Raw genomic sequence first — 15,542 nt, 5'->3', positions numbered from 1 at the left:
TGATAGTAATAGCCCAGAACCTTGAACACAGGAGCCTTGAGAATAGCAATGTTTCCTTAAGAAGAAACTTTTACAAAGATGCAGGTTGGTGACTGCTCTTGTAGGACATATATTCACAGCTAATGAAGATCAAAAAAAAAAAAAATTCTTGCCACCAAAGTCCTTGTCATTGTCAAATGGATCAACATCAGACACTGATGTGATTGTATCAACAGATATGATATTAAGGAAGAAACATTAATCCCTGCTCTACAAATGTATTGTAAAGATTATGAGATTTTTGGATCAGACATGTGGCTGAAACCTACATGTGTAAACTTCCTCATTAGACTATGAGCTTTTAACAGCAGGAATTGTCTTATTTTGCTATTTTTATTCCTAGAATTTTGTACAATTTTTGGTATATAGTAAGCACTTAGTATTTTATCCATTCCTTTATTCCTAAGACTCACCTATAATGTAGTTCTGTGAGACTTTGAAAAATTAATTCACTCATTTCATCTCTAGAAATAAAGTTTACTTACTTGTAAATGGATTTTGTAATATTTCCAATCTATGTTCTGTCTTTTCACGAGGCTATCTGTTATAAGAATGAAAGGTGGGTGTGTGTGTGTGTGTGTGTGTGTGTGTGTGTGTGTGTGTGTGTGTGTAATACTTTATACATTAGGTTATCAAGTACTAAAAGTTTTGTGAGGTCCAAATGTGATAGTTTTCTCCTATCTAAAAGTATTCATTCCTTATATAAAGCCACTAAAGAATTCAATCTAGAGAGAATAAAATATCTGTAATTTGTACAATCTTTCAATGACTTCATTTTGAGAACTACCAGGAAAGTGACCAGCTAATCATCTCCAAGGGAACTATCACAATGTCAATTACTTATTCAAATAGAATTTTATTTAAAAAGTGATAAACCCATATCTCTCTACCATATACCTCAGAGTAACACACAACAAGGAATAGTCATCCCATAATATTTTAAATTCCAGTGGATGGAATGTAGCTCAATAAATGGCACATTTCTCTAAATCAGCTTAAATCTCATCCTTCATTTTGGACTCATCATCTGTGGAGTTATCTAATACACTGTCACAGTATCTGTATACCTGTGTCATTCCTTCTCACTCACCGAGTTCCTTCACAGTTGATGGCACTCTCCACTCAGCTATCAAACTGATTTTCATAAAATGTGGGTCTGATAACTTGATCTCGTCCAATTCAATAAACTTCAGTAACTCCCTATTGCCTTCAAAATCAAATATAAAACCTTCTTTTTGGTTTTTGTAAGCCCTTGATAATCCAGTCCCTTTTCCAGCTTTTCCAAGTTTTTTACTTTATTATCCTCCACATAGTTCAATAAAGCACAAATTTCCTCCTTTCTGTTGCTTAAACAATCCATCTATGATTAAACATTTTCACTAACTGTTCATAAAATGCCTTCCTTCAGTGGATTTCTCTGACAAAGAGACTTAACTGAGTTTCATTGGAGAAATGATGGACAGAAACAGCTACACCCAAAGAAGGAATACTGGGAAATGAATGTGAACTATTTGCATTTTTGATTTTCTTCCCGAGTTATTTTTACCTTCTGAATCCAATTCTCCCTGTGCAACAAGAGAACTGTTCGGTTCTGCAAATATGTATTGTATCTAGGATATACTGCAATATGTTTAGCATATATAGGACTGCTTGCCATCCTGGGGGGGGGGGGGGGGGGGGGGGAGGGAGGGAGGGGAGAAAACGAAACATAAGTGATTGCAAGGGATAATGTCGTGTAGAAATTATCCTGGCATGGATTCTGTCAATGCGAAGTTATTATTAAATAAAATAAAATTTATATAAAAAAAAAATGCCTTCCTTCATCATTTCCATCTTCAGGTTTCCTTGACTTCCTTCAAGTCTCAACTAATGTCTAACCTTCTTTAAGAAGCCTTTTCCAGTTATTCCTAACTGAACCTGAATATATCTTATTTGTAAATAGTTGTTTGCATGTCATCTTCCCCAATTACATTGTGAATGTCTTGAACTAGAGTTTGTTTTTAGTATTTGTTTTTTATCTCCAACGCTTAGCACATTGCCTGACACATAGTAGGCACTTTATAAATGCTGGTTAAATTAACTACTGACCTCAATCATCCATCTGAAATTCATTTGATGTCAATCTCTCTAGCCACAGACAATAATAATCACCATCATAATATTTTGCCAGAGTTCTGAATGATATGCTGGTGAACCTGAATTCTTAAAAGGTATCAATTAAGAAGAAGCTTTGAAAAGTCCAACCAAGGAAAACAAAGGCACATGATATGGGCTAGATATTAGACTATGCCATTTGTCTGAAAGCCACTTTGCTTCAAATTCAAAAGGCTTATTATCAGAAGGTTAGCCACAAACTGATAGTTTTGTCTTGGCTACAGTACCTTATGAAACTTATTTACCAAAGCTTAGCAGTACTGCAATCTATGCAAGTAAACAGAATATCAATTTTGATAAAAATCACAGATCTTATTGGGGAAAAAGACAAAAGGAAAAAAAATATTAGTAAGAGAAATAGTAGTAATATTCTTTAATGAACTAGACCTATAATTTTATCATTTTAGGAAACTCCTTAGTCTGTTAATATCCTCCACTGATAGAAGTTTAGGCATATAATTTCACAATCATCCAGCCATAATATTTAGAGGAAAGGCATGAATTCAGGCTCTAGGACTCTAGGCCAGGCTACCTAGCCTACTAAAGGTTACACCGAGATTTGGATGTCAACACTGGTCTCTACTTTAAACACAGTATTTACTGTAAATTAGCAATTTGCTATCTCACATCCATTGCAAATTTTAAGAATAATCAGACTAGATTTAGGCAAATGTATCTGCAACTTTAAATTGTGATTCTTAAATTAAGATTCAAGTATATTTAAATTTAAGCTTAAAATTTTGCTTTGAGAGCCATATATAGAGCTAGGTGATATGCCTTTTTTCTGAAAACACCATGTTGACAAACTAATTTTCCTCTAAATTCATATTTTAATATTTTTTTATACTGACCTGATGCTAGCAGACTTTGCTTTCAAATCATTCCACCTCTGATTCATATCATCTAGTCGATGTTGGAGCAGGGCCGCCTCATCTGTATTTCCCAAAGCTTTTACCATTTTCTGCCTATTTCCATCAATACTTTTAAAGATGTCATTGTGGGCATCAATTTCAGCCTGTATGTCCTATGAAAATAAGAAGAAAAATGCAAATGTTAAATGCTATTCTTACTAGTTAATATTAACTGTGACCAATATATACAATTAATATAAATATATATATATATATATTGTTTTATATGCATAATTAAATATTTATTGATTTCTTTTCAAAGTATTTCCCTTTATATAAAGTTAAATTCAATGACTTACTTTTTAAAACTTACTTTTCTTGGAAAATTTCAGAATTCAATGCCTGTCTGCTTAAAATAAACAATGAATTTCTGAATTTCACTTGTTCAAGATTATTTCAAGGATAGAGCTTTCAGGTTCTATATAAAATTGGAGTTTTGTTGCTATGGTTTTCAGTGTTATATTTTTTATAACATCTATTTTTAACAATTGCTCCCAAATCATTTAACTTTAATATGTTACACCAAAGTCAAACCACTGATTCCTGCCAAGAAGAAATAGCTAGTTGGGGCAGCTAGGTGGTGCAGTAGATAGAGCACCAGCCCTGAAGTCAGAAGGACCTGCATTCAAATCTGGTCTCAGACACTTAACACTTCCTAGCTGTATGACCCTGAGCAAGTCACTTAACCCTAATTGCCTCAGCCAAAAAAAAAAAAAAAAAAAAAAGAAATAACTAGTCATTCTTTCCTTTACATATACATTTGTTAAAATGTTACGTTCTTACAATGGACACTAAAAAAAATGCACTTTTTTATTACTGTACAAAATAAGAATTAGGCAAACCTGTACATCTTATATAAATGCAAAAAGTCATAAGAGCAAACACAATCTCCCATTTTCTTTAGAAATTGAGCACTGAAAGAATATGCTGGATTTTGCCACTTTTATTTAGGCAAAATACCATCCATTGACACATGGATATATCAAAAACAAACAAATGAATGAGGAAAGGTAATTAAGATCACCACCATACCTTCTTGGAAGACTAACAAAATCAGTCATCAATATGACACAGATCGTCAAATCAAAATCAAAGACTAACTGAAAGATGAAATTTCTCTTTAATTATATATAAATATATATGTATATATCTGATGAAATAATATATCTAATAAACAAAGAAAGCCAAAGATATAGTCTAAAGATTTCCTCAAAGGATCATAATAATAAATTCAAGAAGTCACAACAAGATTGAACAGTATGAAATGTAGTTATTCTAGTGAAAACTTTGGATTGATCATGGCACTATGATATGGTCAAAAAACCAATAGGCCTTTCAGAAGTGTCTGGCAATGTTAATGACAGGACAAGTTTTTTAACTTCTTAAGGTATAAAGTTGTATTTCCACTAGCTTTATCATTTCAATGACAACCCTGAATGTACAATCAAAATCTTTATCAGTACTATTATTTTCAAAGGAAAATGTTTACTTTTTTAAAATTGAGTTTAAAATATTCAATTTTATCTTTCACATTTAATGACTTCAAATTCATACTTAGACACTTAGTGGCTTTGCTGCCCCGGACAAATGATTTAACCTATTTGCCTTGGTTTTCTCCCTTGCATTATTATAGGGATAATAACATAATCAGGATTATTGCAAGGATAAAATATGATAATATTTGTAAATCTTAAATACTGTGGGAGAAAGAGAATTTGTATATCCAGACTTTAATTATGTTTTGTTTTGCTTTTTTATAGAACAGGGTGGCCATAGAGTGTATTTAAATTTTGGCAGTGCGGGCAAAGTGCTTTTTAAGTAGTTATGCTAGTTTTACTATGCAATGTGGAACCTCTTTGGTAATTCCCATTGGGTACAAAGATTTAGAATTGGGGGGGAGGGGAGAGGAAAAAATCAGCACAAAGATCTGAGCTGACATTAATCCATTCTCTCTTCTTTGTTTACATTCTGTTTATTTTTGTATTGTATATTTACCCAACCCTACATATCATCACGGGTTTTTCTTCTGATGGGAGCCTGACCTTTTTCCTGAAAATGAATAAGTGATGATTTCTTAGAAACAATTGCCTTGCTATATCCCAGAGTTCAGACCAAACAAAGTTAGCTATTAGAGGAAAATAATTGACATTCCTTTACAAAATGTAGACAGGAATTCACAGTTTAAGACTGATTATTGAAGCTCAAGGGATCATTCAAGAGATCTCTAGTTTTTAACACGGGAAGATATTATCTTCTAATAGAACATTTAAATGTTACCCATATGAAAAATATATGTGGCTTAATATGAGACATAATATGATATCTGAAGTAAATATATTTATGGGACAGTTCTCAGTGCTGATTTGGAATTTGCATGATTATGTAGTCAATTCTGACACATAAACTCACATATTTCCATAACTATTATGCAAGTTTAAATCTCATTTTTCACAACTATGGCCAAGAATTATTGGCAAATGTAGCAATCGCTTTCACTTGAGCCCCCAAAGCTTTAAGCCAAACTTCTTTACTAAGAGTTTTCCCTCCCTTTCCTTAACATCCATTTTGTTTCAACACAGGAAACAAAATAGTAAAAAAGGTCAGAGTATCCCTATTCTACCTTCTAATTAATTAATCTTGAATCTGTTTAGAATCAAGACAAAAAAAAAAAACTAGTCAAATTACATTATAAAAATAACCAATTCAGAGAAGTCTTGCAGTAATAAAAACAAAACTAAAATAAATTTCCAAACTCCAAAAAGTAGCCCAGTTGTTTGGCATTTCAATTTAATAAAATCTAGTATAACCAAAAAAATTGAAAGATACTTTTAAAATACTACTGATAGTTTTTAAAAAAAAGATAATAACTAGCATTTATATAGCAGTTTAAGGTTTATAATTATCATATTTTATCCTTGCAACAATCCTGATTATGTTATTATCCCTATAACAACACAAAGAAGAAAACCAAGGCAAATAGGTTAAATCATTTGTCTGGGGCAGCAAAGCCACTAAGTGTCTAAGTATGAATTTGAAGTCATCTTTCTGACTCCAAGTTTAATACTATGTCATACACCAAACTGCTTGTAAATAAATGACTAAGTAAATATAACTTCAATATCAACTTTAGTACAGTAATAACATATTTCATGTACTTTGTATTTTACAGTTTTCAAAACATAGTTTATACTTAACAAAATTTGAGAATGAGGATGAGACAATAGATTAAACTCATAAAACAACAATAAAGCTTCTGACCAGGAATGGGGGAGGCATGGGGAAGGAGACACAAGTGTCCCTTTCTTAAACAGACTAGAAATCCAGTAGTATATTTCACTGCTTGGGAAGTTTTAATATGCTCGATTTGCCCCTCTTTCTGCAATCTGGTGGTCCTCCCTTCCTAGAAGCTCACCATACTGGTGTCAGAATCCCTTGGCTTTAGTCCTACTACAGCTCTAAATTCCCGAGGTTGGGCACCCCCTGAGTTTCAGCTACTTAAGCAGAAGGAAATACAGTTAAGTTCCACCATGCCTGGCTAGGAGGTATTATTCTTAAGGAACCTCTTTTCATATACTTCATAACCTTATTAGATTTCAAATGAAGTATCAAAACTGCCAAACACAAGCTTAGGACATTCAATTTCTATTAAATTTAAACCAGTATTGCCATGGGAAACATTTGGTTTCTTCTATAAACACTCATTCTAACTGGAAAGGAGTCCATTCCATTGATGAAAAGAACACATACTATATTTTTCCTCTTAAAAGATTATGTTTAGTTGAATAGTAGACAAAGGACAGTTTCATACGACTTTTTTATACTGCATGGGGTGGAGTGTTAGTTCCTTCTATTAGTTGAGTTCTGTCTTTTCCCAAAATAAATATGAACTCTTTATGGTTTCCTTATCTACAAGGCTAAGGAACTGCTGTTGTCACTTTAGGGGATTTCAAAAGGATTCCCAAGAAAATGCTGCTTCTTAGGCACAGAAGGCCTTGAAGAGAATGGCAATTACCATAAATCAACTAGTGGAATTGCAGATATTAAAATGAGATATTAAGTTGCTCAAAAATGTCATTCAGATGGAACTGCTTATCATTATAACTACTATGATTACTATGTAAATGGATCAAGCCATACACAAACGCAAGTGGCTCAAGTGTGACAGTACATTAATTATCATTAAAGTCCTCAGATCCTTTCTTTTCTAAATATTTTCAAGGGGAATTTAATTACTTCAAGTCAGAGAGGGCAATAAAATTGTCTCATCAGCCGGATTTAGAACAGATACTTTGGTGCAAAATTCTGCCCAGAGTCAAATCCCATTTTAAATTTTTATTAAAATACTAGCAGTGGCCTAAGGGATTGATAATGGCCTGAAACACTAGGCCATACCCATATATTTTATGTTATCCTCTAATAGATAGCTTTGTATCATATATTAAAGTACACTAAGTCTGTTACACAGATTACCTCATTTGATTCTCCACAATGCTATGTAAGTCTGGGTCCTGTTAGTAGCTAAATTTTACAGATGAGAAAACTAAGACACAAATGAGATGAGGTGCCTTGCCAAAGCAACTAAGGCAACATTTGAACTCATGTCTTTCCAACTTGAAGCCAAACACTCTATCTACTGTACTCTTAACTTTTTAAAAAACTTAATTCAAACTAGCAAACCTTTATTAAATGCTTATAGTGTGTAGTACCCAGTGTGAAGTGTGCTAAAGCACAATCTTGTAAGCAGGTAAGAAAATTAAAGTGGCTAAAGAGTTATCTTTCTAGCAGCCAGATCACTGAAACTAGGGGGGTAGAGAAGGGGGAGACAACCCAGACTAACCCACTTCAGTGTAATGTGATTCTATTTTTGCATATGCAAAGGCTGTCATTCAGCTTCTGGGGTTACCATCTGGCTTCTGCATTATAACCATAGCCCTCAGTCTTTTCTTCCAAATGGCATTAGTGTTTCCGGAGTTAGAGCTGGGGGAGGTGCTTCTATTTGTGAGGTGGGAGAGGGGCGAAATTCTTAAGGCTGAAACTCTTTCCATAATACCAGTCTTCCTGGCGATGAATCAATAAAGCACGAGGTAGGCAGCTCTTTAAAAACTGAAGTTAGGTTTGTTAGGGGTTTTTTTTTTTTTTTTAAAGAATTGGTTTGGGGGTAACTCTAAGTGACATTCATGAGTGGAAATCAGCAAAGGTAGTTCGAATATTTACCTACATTCTATAAAGAACCCAACAGAAGAGACAAAAAGATATAAGTAAATTTCTGGTTAGGAATTGAAGCATATCTACTTTGGTTCTTGTGTAAAATTAAAAAAAAATACTTTGAAGAAGTAGATTTTCTTTTATGGTTGTATTTAAAAGGAAAAGGAGAAAAAAATGAAAAGTATAAGAGTCCTGTGAGTTACAAAGAAAAGACATACTAATATTATTCTTCTAAACTGTGGATTCATGGCCTGAAGGCCAAGATAATAGTGAGGGGAGTAAAGCTTACAAACCTTTGGTATCTGACCTAGGATCTTAAGACTAATAGCAGCAATTACAGTACAAAAGTCTAGCTACTGCCCACCATTATTGACTCTCTGGGGGACTAAGTATAATGAATTATTCATGAAACACAAGCAAGAACACCTATTAAAGCAGAAAAAGACACCCAGACAAGCTAACAAACCCCTTTGTTGTCATAGATTGTCACCTGCTGTTACCAGCTGTCATGAAAAGGGCATCTCCCCCCCAAATCCCCTATCCTGACCGTGCCCTCTCTTTCTCCCCCCTCCCTCTACTCCCCACATCCCTGGTCTTCTAAATGGTGAACATGTTATACAGGACCCATCTTTCATTCCCTGGAATTTCGGTGTTTAACAACATATTAAAGAAAGGTCAAAGATCACAGAGTATATTTCAAACACAATCCCTTCTACTGTACAATATTTGGGAGCTGTGGCACCTAATGATCTTTTTCTCTAAGCCACACTTTCCACAATGTTCTTCTGTTCTAACTATTAATAAGAAGTGCCAACTAATTTGGTAAAGCCTTCAGATTTTTAGAGTAAGGAATGTTTACATATTTTTCCTCTGGCAACTGTAGTTAGTGAGAAGTGAATTACTTTTTTATGAGTCCATATTTTCTTATGACCATATAGGTTCCTATAATGAGAAACACCATCTCCAAGTCCAAAGCTAATGGACACATTTTAAGTAACAGATAAACAACTGTTTCATGTACAAGGCTACATAACAATTAGCATTTGTTATTTCTGGAATTCTAAAAGGTAAGAGAAGATTAGGAGTTGGTCGCTGCTTTTCCTAACCTTAAGATGTCTAGAGATGCTAAGAATTTTTTTCCAAGCATTACAGAAATTAGGTGATGTTTGGCAGCAGTCTCTAAGCCCTGCCTCAGTCCAAAGGAGTGCCAAGAGCCTTCCAGTGGAAAAAAGAACTAAAGTCAAAATTAAAAAACCAAATGTAAAAGCCCAGCAGCATAAGCAAGCACTCTTAAGCCTAAAGCAAAGACGCTTAGATAAAATTGAAATGGTTTGGAGCAGATTTGCATAATGACACCGAAGCCAAACATCCTACCTCAGAGAAATAGCATCAGAAGGGTTCCTGAGAAGGGCACCTCTAATTGAAGTTGTACAGAAGTGAAATGCCAGGGGGTGTGGTAAACAGTGCCCCCACCTGATGAAATCATCCTATGGCCTGAAATATCACCGCTTTTTCCAAATAACTTTTGGCTAAATTAGCAACAGAATTCACAGCAAAAGATCTCTTACCAAGAGGAATGTTAAAAGCGAGAGTGATAACAAAGAGCCCTCATCACAGGAGGGCAGCATTTGCTAATTTGCTATTTATCATCAAACATCAAATAAAGAGTAGAATTAGGGAAGGGAGGGGAGGAAAAGAGAGTTAATGAGTTTTGCAAATTATGTAAGAATAACAATTAGATCATAAAAAGAGAACACAATCTGAAAAGTTCAAGAAGAAGGGAGGGAGATGAGAAAGAAGGGAGGATAGGGCTTTTACGAAATCTACTTTCTCCATACCTTTTCAAATTTTGTCAGCAACTCCCGTAAGCCGAAGTTCAGGCCAATCATCGTCCAGTAACCCTTGCAGCCTACATCTTTCTGGTAAATTTCCAGCAGCCAACAGCCTAAAACTTCTAAGAAGTATATATTTTCTGGCTATACTTCTAAACCCTTTGTAAAATTCTGAACAAGCATCTCCCTTGGGTTATAGTCCCTCAGTCGCAGTGTGGACTGAGACATTTTAGTGACCCTACTATATGCCCTTGTTTTCATGGACTAGAGCAGTTCACAATGGGTAGACCCTGTTCTAAGATTTCTGTTAAATACATTCCACGAGTCTGGCATATTCTCCCTTTTCTCTAGGAAGCCCAGGATTCCCTTCTGCTCACCTCACTAATGACCTGCAGGCCCCAACTGTTTCTCCTGGGCCCCAAGCTTAAAAGTTTGGTCTCAATTACACACAGCAAAAGAAGCTATATCCTGGAAACTTTCAAGAGAGGGGGGTGCGGGGGGGAACACGTATTACAAACTTCCTCCGTTCAGACTATTTTCCACCCAACTAAAAAAAAAAAAAAAAAAAAAAAAAGTAAAAGTAAAAAAGAAAAAAAAAAAAAATACCCCACAGTTCCTGGCTAAGGAACCAGTTTTGAAAGAGTATTATTTCTTGAGTTAGAACAGCAGCAAGTACTCATCTGAAGAAACACCAAAACGCTGGACAAGAGGCCACCCCTTCTCACTCACACTCTCCCAGACACCAGCAGCCCGAGTTGCTATGGTAACCTCCAAGCTAGTTTCAGTCCATTTCCCTGGGTCCGCCTAGCCTAGGGGATGCTGTAGTATAACAGAACTATGGCCCATTAAAAGTTGTTTCATCTGTTCAGAGAAAGCTTCAGCCTCAGTCCGATATCATCTGGTCACCTCTGCAAGTCTGAGGGTGGGAAAGGCCCTCTCTGCCTTCAGCACTTCTCTCTGCTGATCTGACAGCACTGTGGCAAATATACTTCTCTTTCCAGCAGTTGTTTATTATTTTAATCAGCATCCTCCCTTCCACCAGCCCTAACACAGCTCTGAAGTTCAGCATACTCCCACTTCCTGGAGGCCTCCCCGCTGTACATTTTACTATCTCTTTAAAAAAAAAAAAAAATACAAATTCTCGTTCTAAACCTAGACAGTTTTGAGACAATACAATAAATAATACATTTCCCTAATCTCTAAAATAAAACTAAAGAACAATAACAAAAAGGTGTGTAAGTGAGCTGGGGGGAAAGAAAGTGCTCATTTGATAGCACATTTTTTCCATTTTATTTTATTATTTAAAAACCATCTGAAATACACAATAGTAATAAATATAGAGGTATCCCTTCATCTCATTAATATGGGTGCAAGTTGTCATTTGGGAATTTTTCTTATGTGTAGTAGGAAATCGAATATTAAAAAAAATTTTTTTCTACCATACTTTTTCTGAGCTTGTCTTTTATTTAAATTGTAAGCAATTTCCCATTATTCTTTAGAAAACATTTTCTGTAAGATACTAAAATATCATTCTTTTGCCTCAAAAGTTCACTCCTAAATTTCAAATTATTATTGGAGCCATTATTATTTATATTATGATTACTCTCATCATTCAACAAACCATTGCATAATTTTGCTTGTGCATTAGACAGAAATGTCACGAAGGAGTTTAGTTTTCTTTTGCAGCAGCATGCAGAAATTTATTCAATGTTTATAATGATTTTAAGGTGACAAAGTCATAAGAATACAATAAATTTAATCTTAATTTATGCCCTGTAACCACATTCACATTTACTTTCATGACACGGGAGAAAAATCTGAAATTACGAAAAATATCTCTTAAGAAATAAAATATTCAATTCTTCTTAAACATTAAAATTAGGACACATTCAATCTTTATTTAAAAAAAAAACTTCATTCCTTTTAACAGAATGGTATAGTAATAACATTGTATAAGTTGCAGTAATATGCAATACAGTTAAACATTTCCAAGTAAGAGATCACAGGGTTCATGAGACTGTCTAAAAGGAACAAATGTACGTGTACACAGACACACATACTCAAAAACTAAAGAATCCCTGATCTAGAAAAAGAAGGGGGAAAGAGAAGTGACTATAATCTACCAGCTTCCTAGAAATTCATATCAAAATGGTTTTGGTTCAGAAACTAGAAGGAATTTCCAAATATTGCAAAATCCGTCAACAACAGTGAGTGGGTTCGTGAATGAAATGAGTTCAGAAGTGATAAAATTTTTTGCTGAAATCCATTCTATACTTAATTCCATAAAGACTTATAGTCTGATCTTTGAACAGCAGTAAATAAACATTCCCCTTAAATATACACTCATAAAAGGTGTTGGGGGAAGAAGGAGGGAAAGAGACATCCATATGGGCAAACTTCCAACTACTTACCACCCACAGCGCCAGATTAGAGTCTGATCAATGACATGTGCTTACCTGCAAGGCCCTACACAGTTATCAAAGGGCTAAATTAAATAAAATTATGTTAAACAAGAAAGATTAAGGAATTTTAATGTGCCTGCTCAGAAAGAATTGCAATGTACTGTGCAGAAAGAATACTGACAATGTATAAGTAAGCAACTGAGTCTTTAAAAAAAAAAAAAAATCTCATTCTGACCTCATTAAAGGGGATACCCAAATCAAGACAGTTGGGAGTAAGGACATAAATCCTACAATCTGTGGTTTCAAGGCCTACGCTGGTAGAAAGACAAGAGAAACAACATGTTGTGGGGAAGAAGACTACAGATTGGAATCAGACATCTTGTCTCAGCCATTTTCTCCTTGAGTGATCTTGTTCAGCCATTGCAATCAATTTATGCCAGTAATCTGTGCTACGGGACTGGATCTCATCAAAGTTAAGTCACTTCTGCCTTTAGGGAGTTTTTAGAATGTACCTCAATTCTCTGGGTCTCATTTGCCTCATTTGAAATGGTAAGGCTGCACAAGAACAAGGAGGTTGTGAACTTAGCTAGGAAAACTTAAAAATTATATATTTATTACTTTCCACTTTTTCATTTGTCGTTCTATGTATCCTAAGCTATTCATTTAAAAATTTCATTCATATACCATGACCCAAAAATGCTCGAGAAAAGAACTTGGATAAGATAATTTCTCAAATTCTTTCCAGCTCTAAGTTTTATCTTGATTAGATTGATCTCCCCAAATTTAATGGACAAAACTAAAAAATAAAAAATAAATTACTATGAATAGAAAGGGGGAAAATTATGTAGTATTGCCTCTTGGGAAAATTTTTAAAGGCATTTTCTTCACATTACTAGATCACTTATTCATAAAAACCCACTAGCTTTTCAATCATGAAATATTTTATATATCATCTACAAGAAAAGCATCTTTGTCAAAAGGAATGACATACTGGATTCAAGACAAATAGTGAATTCTGCACCAAATTTTATGTTGTTACACAAAGAAAATTCTACTATGGAATTTTCTATTACTTCCATAAGTAAGATCAGTTACTCTCAGCTTTAGTATTCCAAAGGGAAAAAAATTAAAAAGTAGATTAAAATTGATTTTAAGAGTTAAAGCATCAACAAAGGCCTTAAAGAACTAAATGCCAGAATTTAAATAGTTGACATTTTGCCAGTTTAAACTATACTAATTTTCCAAGGATCAATCAAACTGAAAATTATCCTTACCAGAACAGATCCCACTTTCAGTCATTTTCTCAAAAGAAAACTTACTAATATATTCACAACATAGTAGGTAAAATATTAATGCATTTAATACATTACTAGTCTGTAATATCGTGTGTATATTTCATTTAATTGCATGAATTACATGGCAACATGGCAACAAAGGTACCTGAACTTAACATTTATTATGCAGATTTTTAGAAAGTGAGAAGTATATGATTAGCTTTCTAAATAAAGTACTAATTCATTAAAAATGGTAAAATGTGACACATGAACACCCAATGGAAACAACAGAACTGAACAATTTGCAACCCGAAAAAAAGTCAATTTATCACACTTAAAGCATATATCTACTATGAACAACTCTAGGTCAGACAGCTACGTAGAGGCACATGAAATAAACCAGTGGGATCAATAAAGGCCACATTACTTAATAAATAGCCATATTCCATAGTCACAGAGAGCCTAAAAAGGCTAGAAACTTTTGAGAGGATTTTTTAATATCAAATAAATTTTAAAAAAAAACCACTTATCTTCAGTAAAAAATAATTTTTACACAATGAATAGCACATTGCCTTCAGTAATTAAATCTTCCCCTAGAAAGATTTTTGTTCATTCAATAATAATATTAATACCTAGCAAAGGTTTTAATAACCTAGCTTTAAGATTACAATGCACTTTAAAATTATTATCTCATTTGATGCTCACAATAATAGTAAGAGGTAAGCAAAATGAATAGATCCTGGGCAATAGTTGAACTTTTGTTTTTTTTTTTTTTTTTTACTTTAAACAATTAAACCTATCCACACAGCCAGGTTCATAAGCCATCTATTTCATTAGGGGATGAGGAAGAATTCAAGTTAAAAAAAACTTTAAAATCAAAGAGTCAGACTCCATGCGAGGACAGTAAGTTTCTATTTAAAAGGTTTAACACAAAGAACAAAAATAAAGTTTGGGGGTGGGGGGTGGGGAGAGAACGCACAGCAGAGATTCTTGGGAGACTCTAAAGGAAAGCATATGGAGAGGTCAATAGGTTGTTACAGCAAATCAGTACATCATGGTTTAACTCAAGATGTATAGCTCCAGGCATAAGTAGGAAAATTCACTTGTTGCAAAGTCACTCTGATTTTGTGACTTGGAGTTGTAGTGCCCCTTAACTTAAAAAGGAAACATGCAATGTCTCACTACTTTCTAACTCAAGGTTTCAAATTCAATAATAACATAGGTCCAAGTAGATTCTAATCATTATATGAAATTTCAATTCATTGTCTATTAAGTATAACATCACAGTGCTATTAAGGGGCCTTTCTTCCCACTCACTACATTATAGCTTTCCAGCTAACATCAACCAGCCGCCAAGTCTGTCAGCTGGTAGTTGTTTAAAGTAATATACGGCCCCAAAGGAGGGGGAAAAAAAAAAAAAACTGCAACAAAAATATGGACGCTTTAAGCCTCCTGGTAGAGATCATGGGGGTAAGAAGAATGGCTTTTTATCACAGGAAATCCAGGCCACATATTTGAAAATATGATGAATTAATTTTAATTCTTATTCCTTTAATAATGATGCTTTAAATAATTCTGATGATGGCAGCAGAAATTGGAGGAGGGATAGAGAAAGGAAGAGAGAAAGAAACCATGATTATAAGAAGCAGTTTCAGGGCTTCTTCCCCCCTGCTTCCTTCTACTTCTCCCCTCCCCGCCTTTTACTATGTGTGTTTTTAAAGTTTT

The 15,542-nt window shown here is 34.3% G+C and overlaps 1 protein-coding gene across 3 annotated transcripts in view; it reads right to left on the bottom strand.

Moving 5' to 3' along the window:
* The window catches only part of UTRN (utrophin), a 559,804-nt gene that overhangs the window by 194,865 nt on the left and 349,397 nt on the right, over window positions 1–15,542 (bottom strand). For all 3 annotated transcript variants that reach the window (XM_051997902.1, XM_051997900.1, XM_051997901.1), the window contains one exon: window positions 3,045–3,217. In XM_051997902.1, coding sequence (XP_051853862.1) covers window positions 3,045–3,217 — 173 coding nt within the window. The remainder of the gene's footprint in view (window positions 1–3,044; window positions 3,218–15,542) is intronic.

This window comes from Antechinus flavipes, chromosome 4 (assembly GCF_016432865.1).
Source record: "Antechinus flavipes isolate AdamAnt ecotype Samford, QLD, Australia chromosome 4, AdamAnt_v2, whole genome shotgun sequence".
NCBI classification, from domain to species: Eukaryota; Metazoa; Chordata; class Mammalia; order Dasyuromorphia; family Dasyuridae; genus Antechinus; species Antechinus flavipes.
The sequence above is the reverse complement of the archived record's forward strand: the minus strand, read 5'-3'. Positions and strand labels throughout refer to the sequence as shown.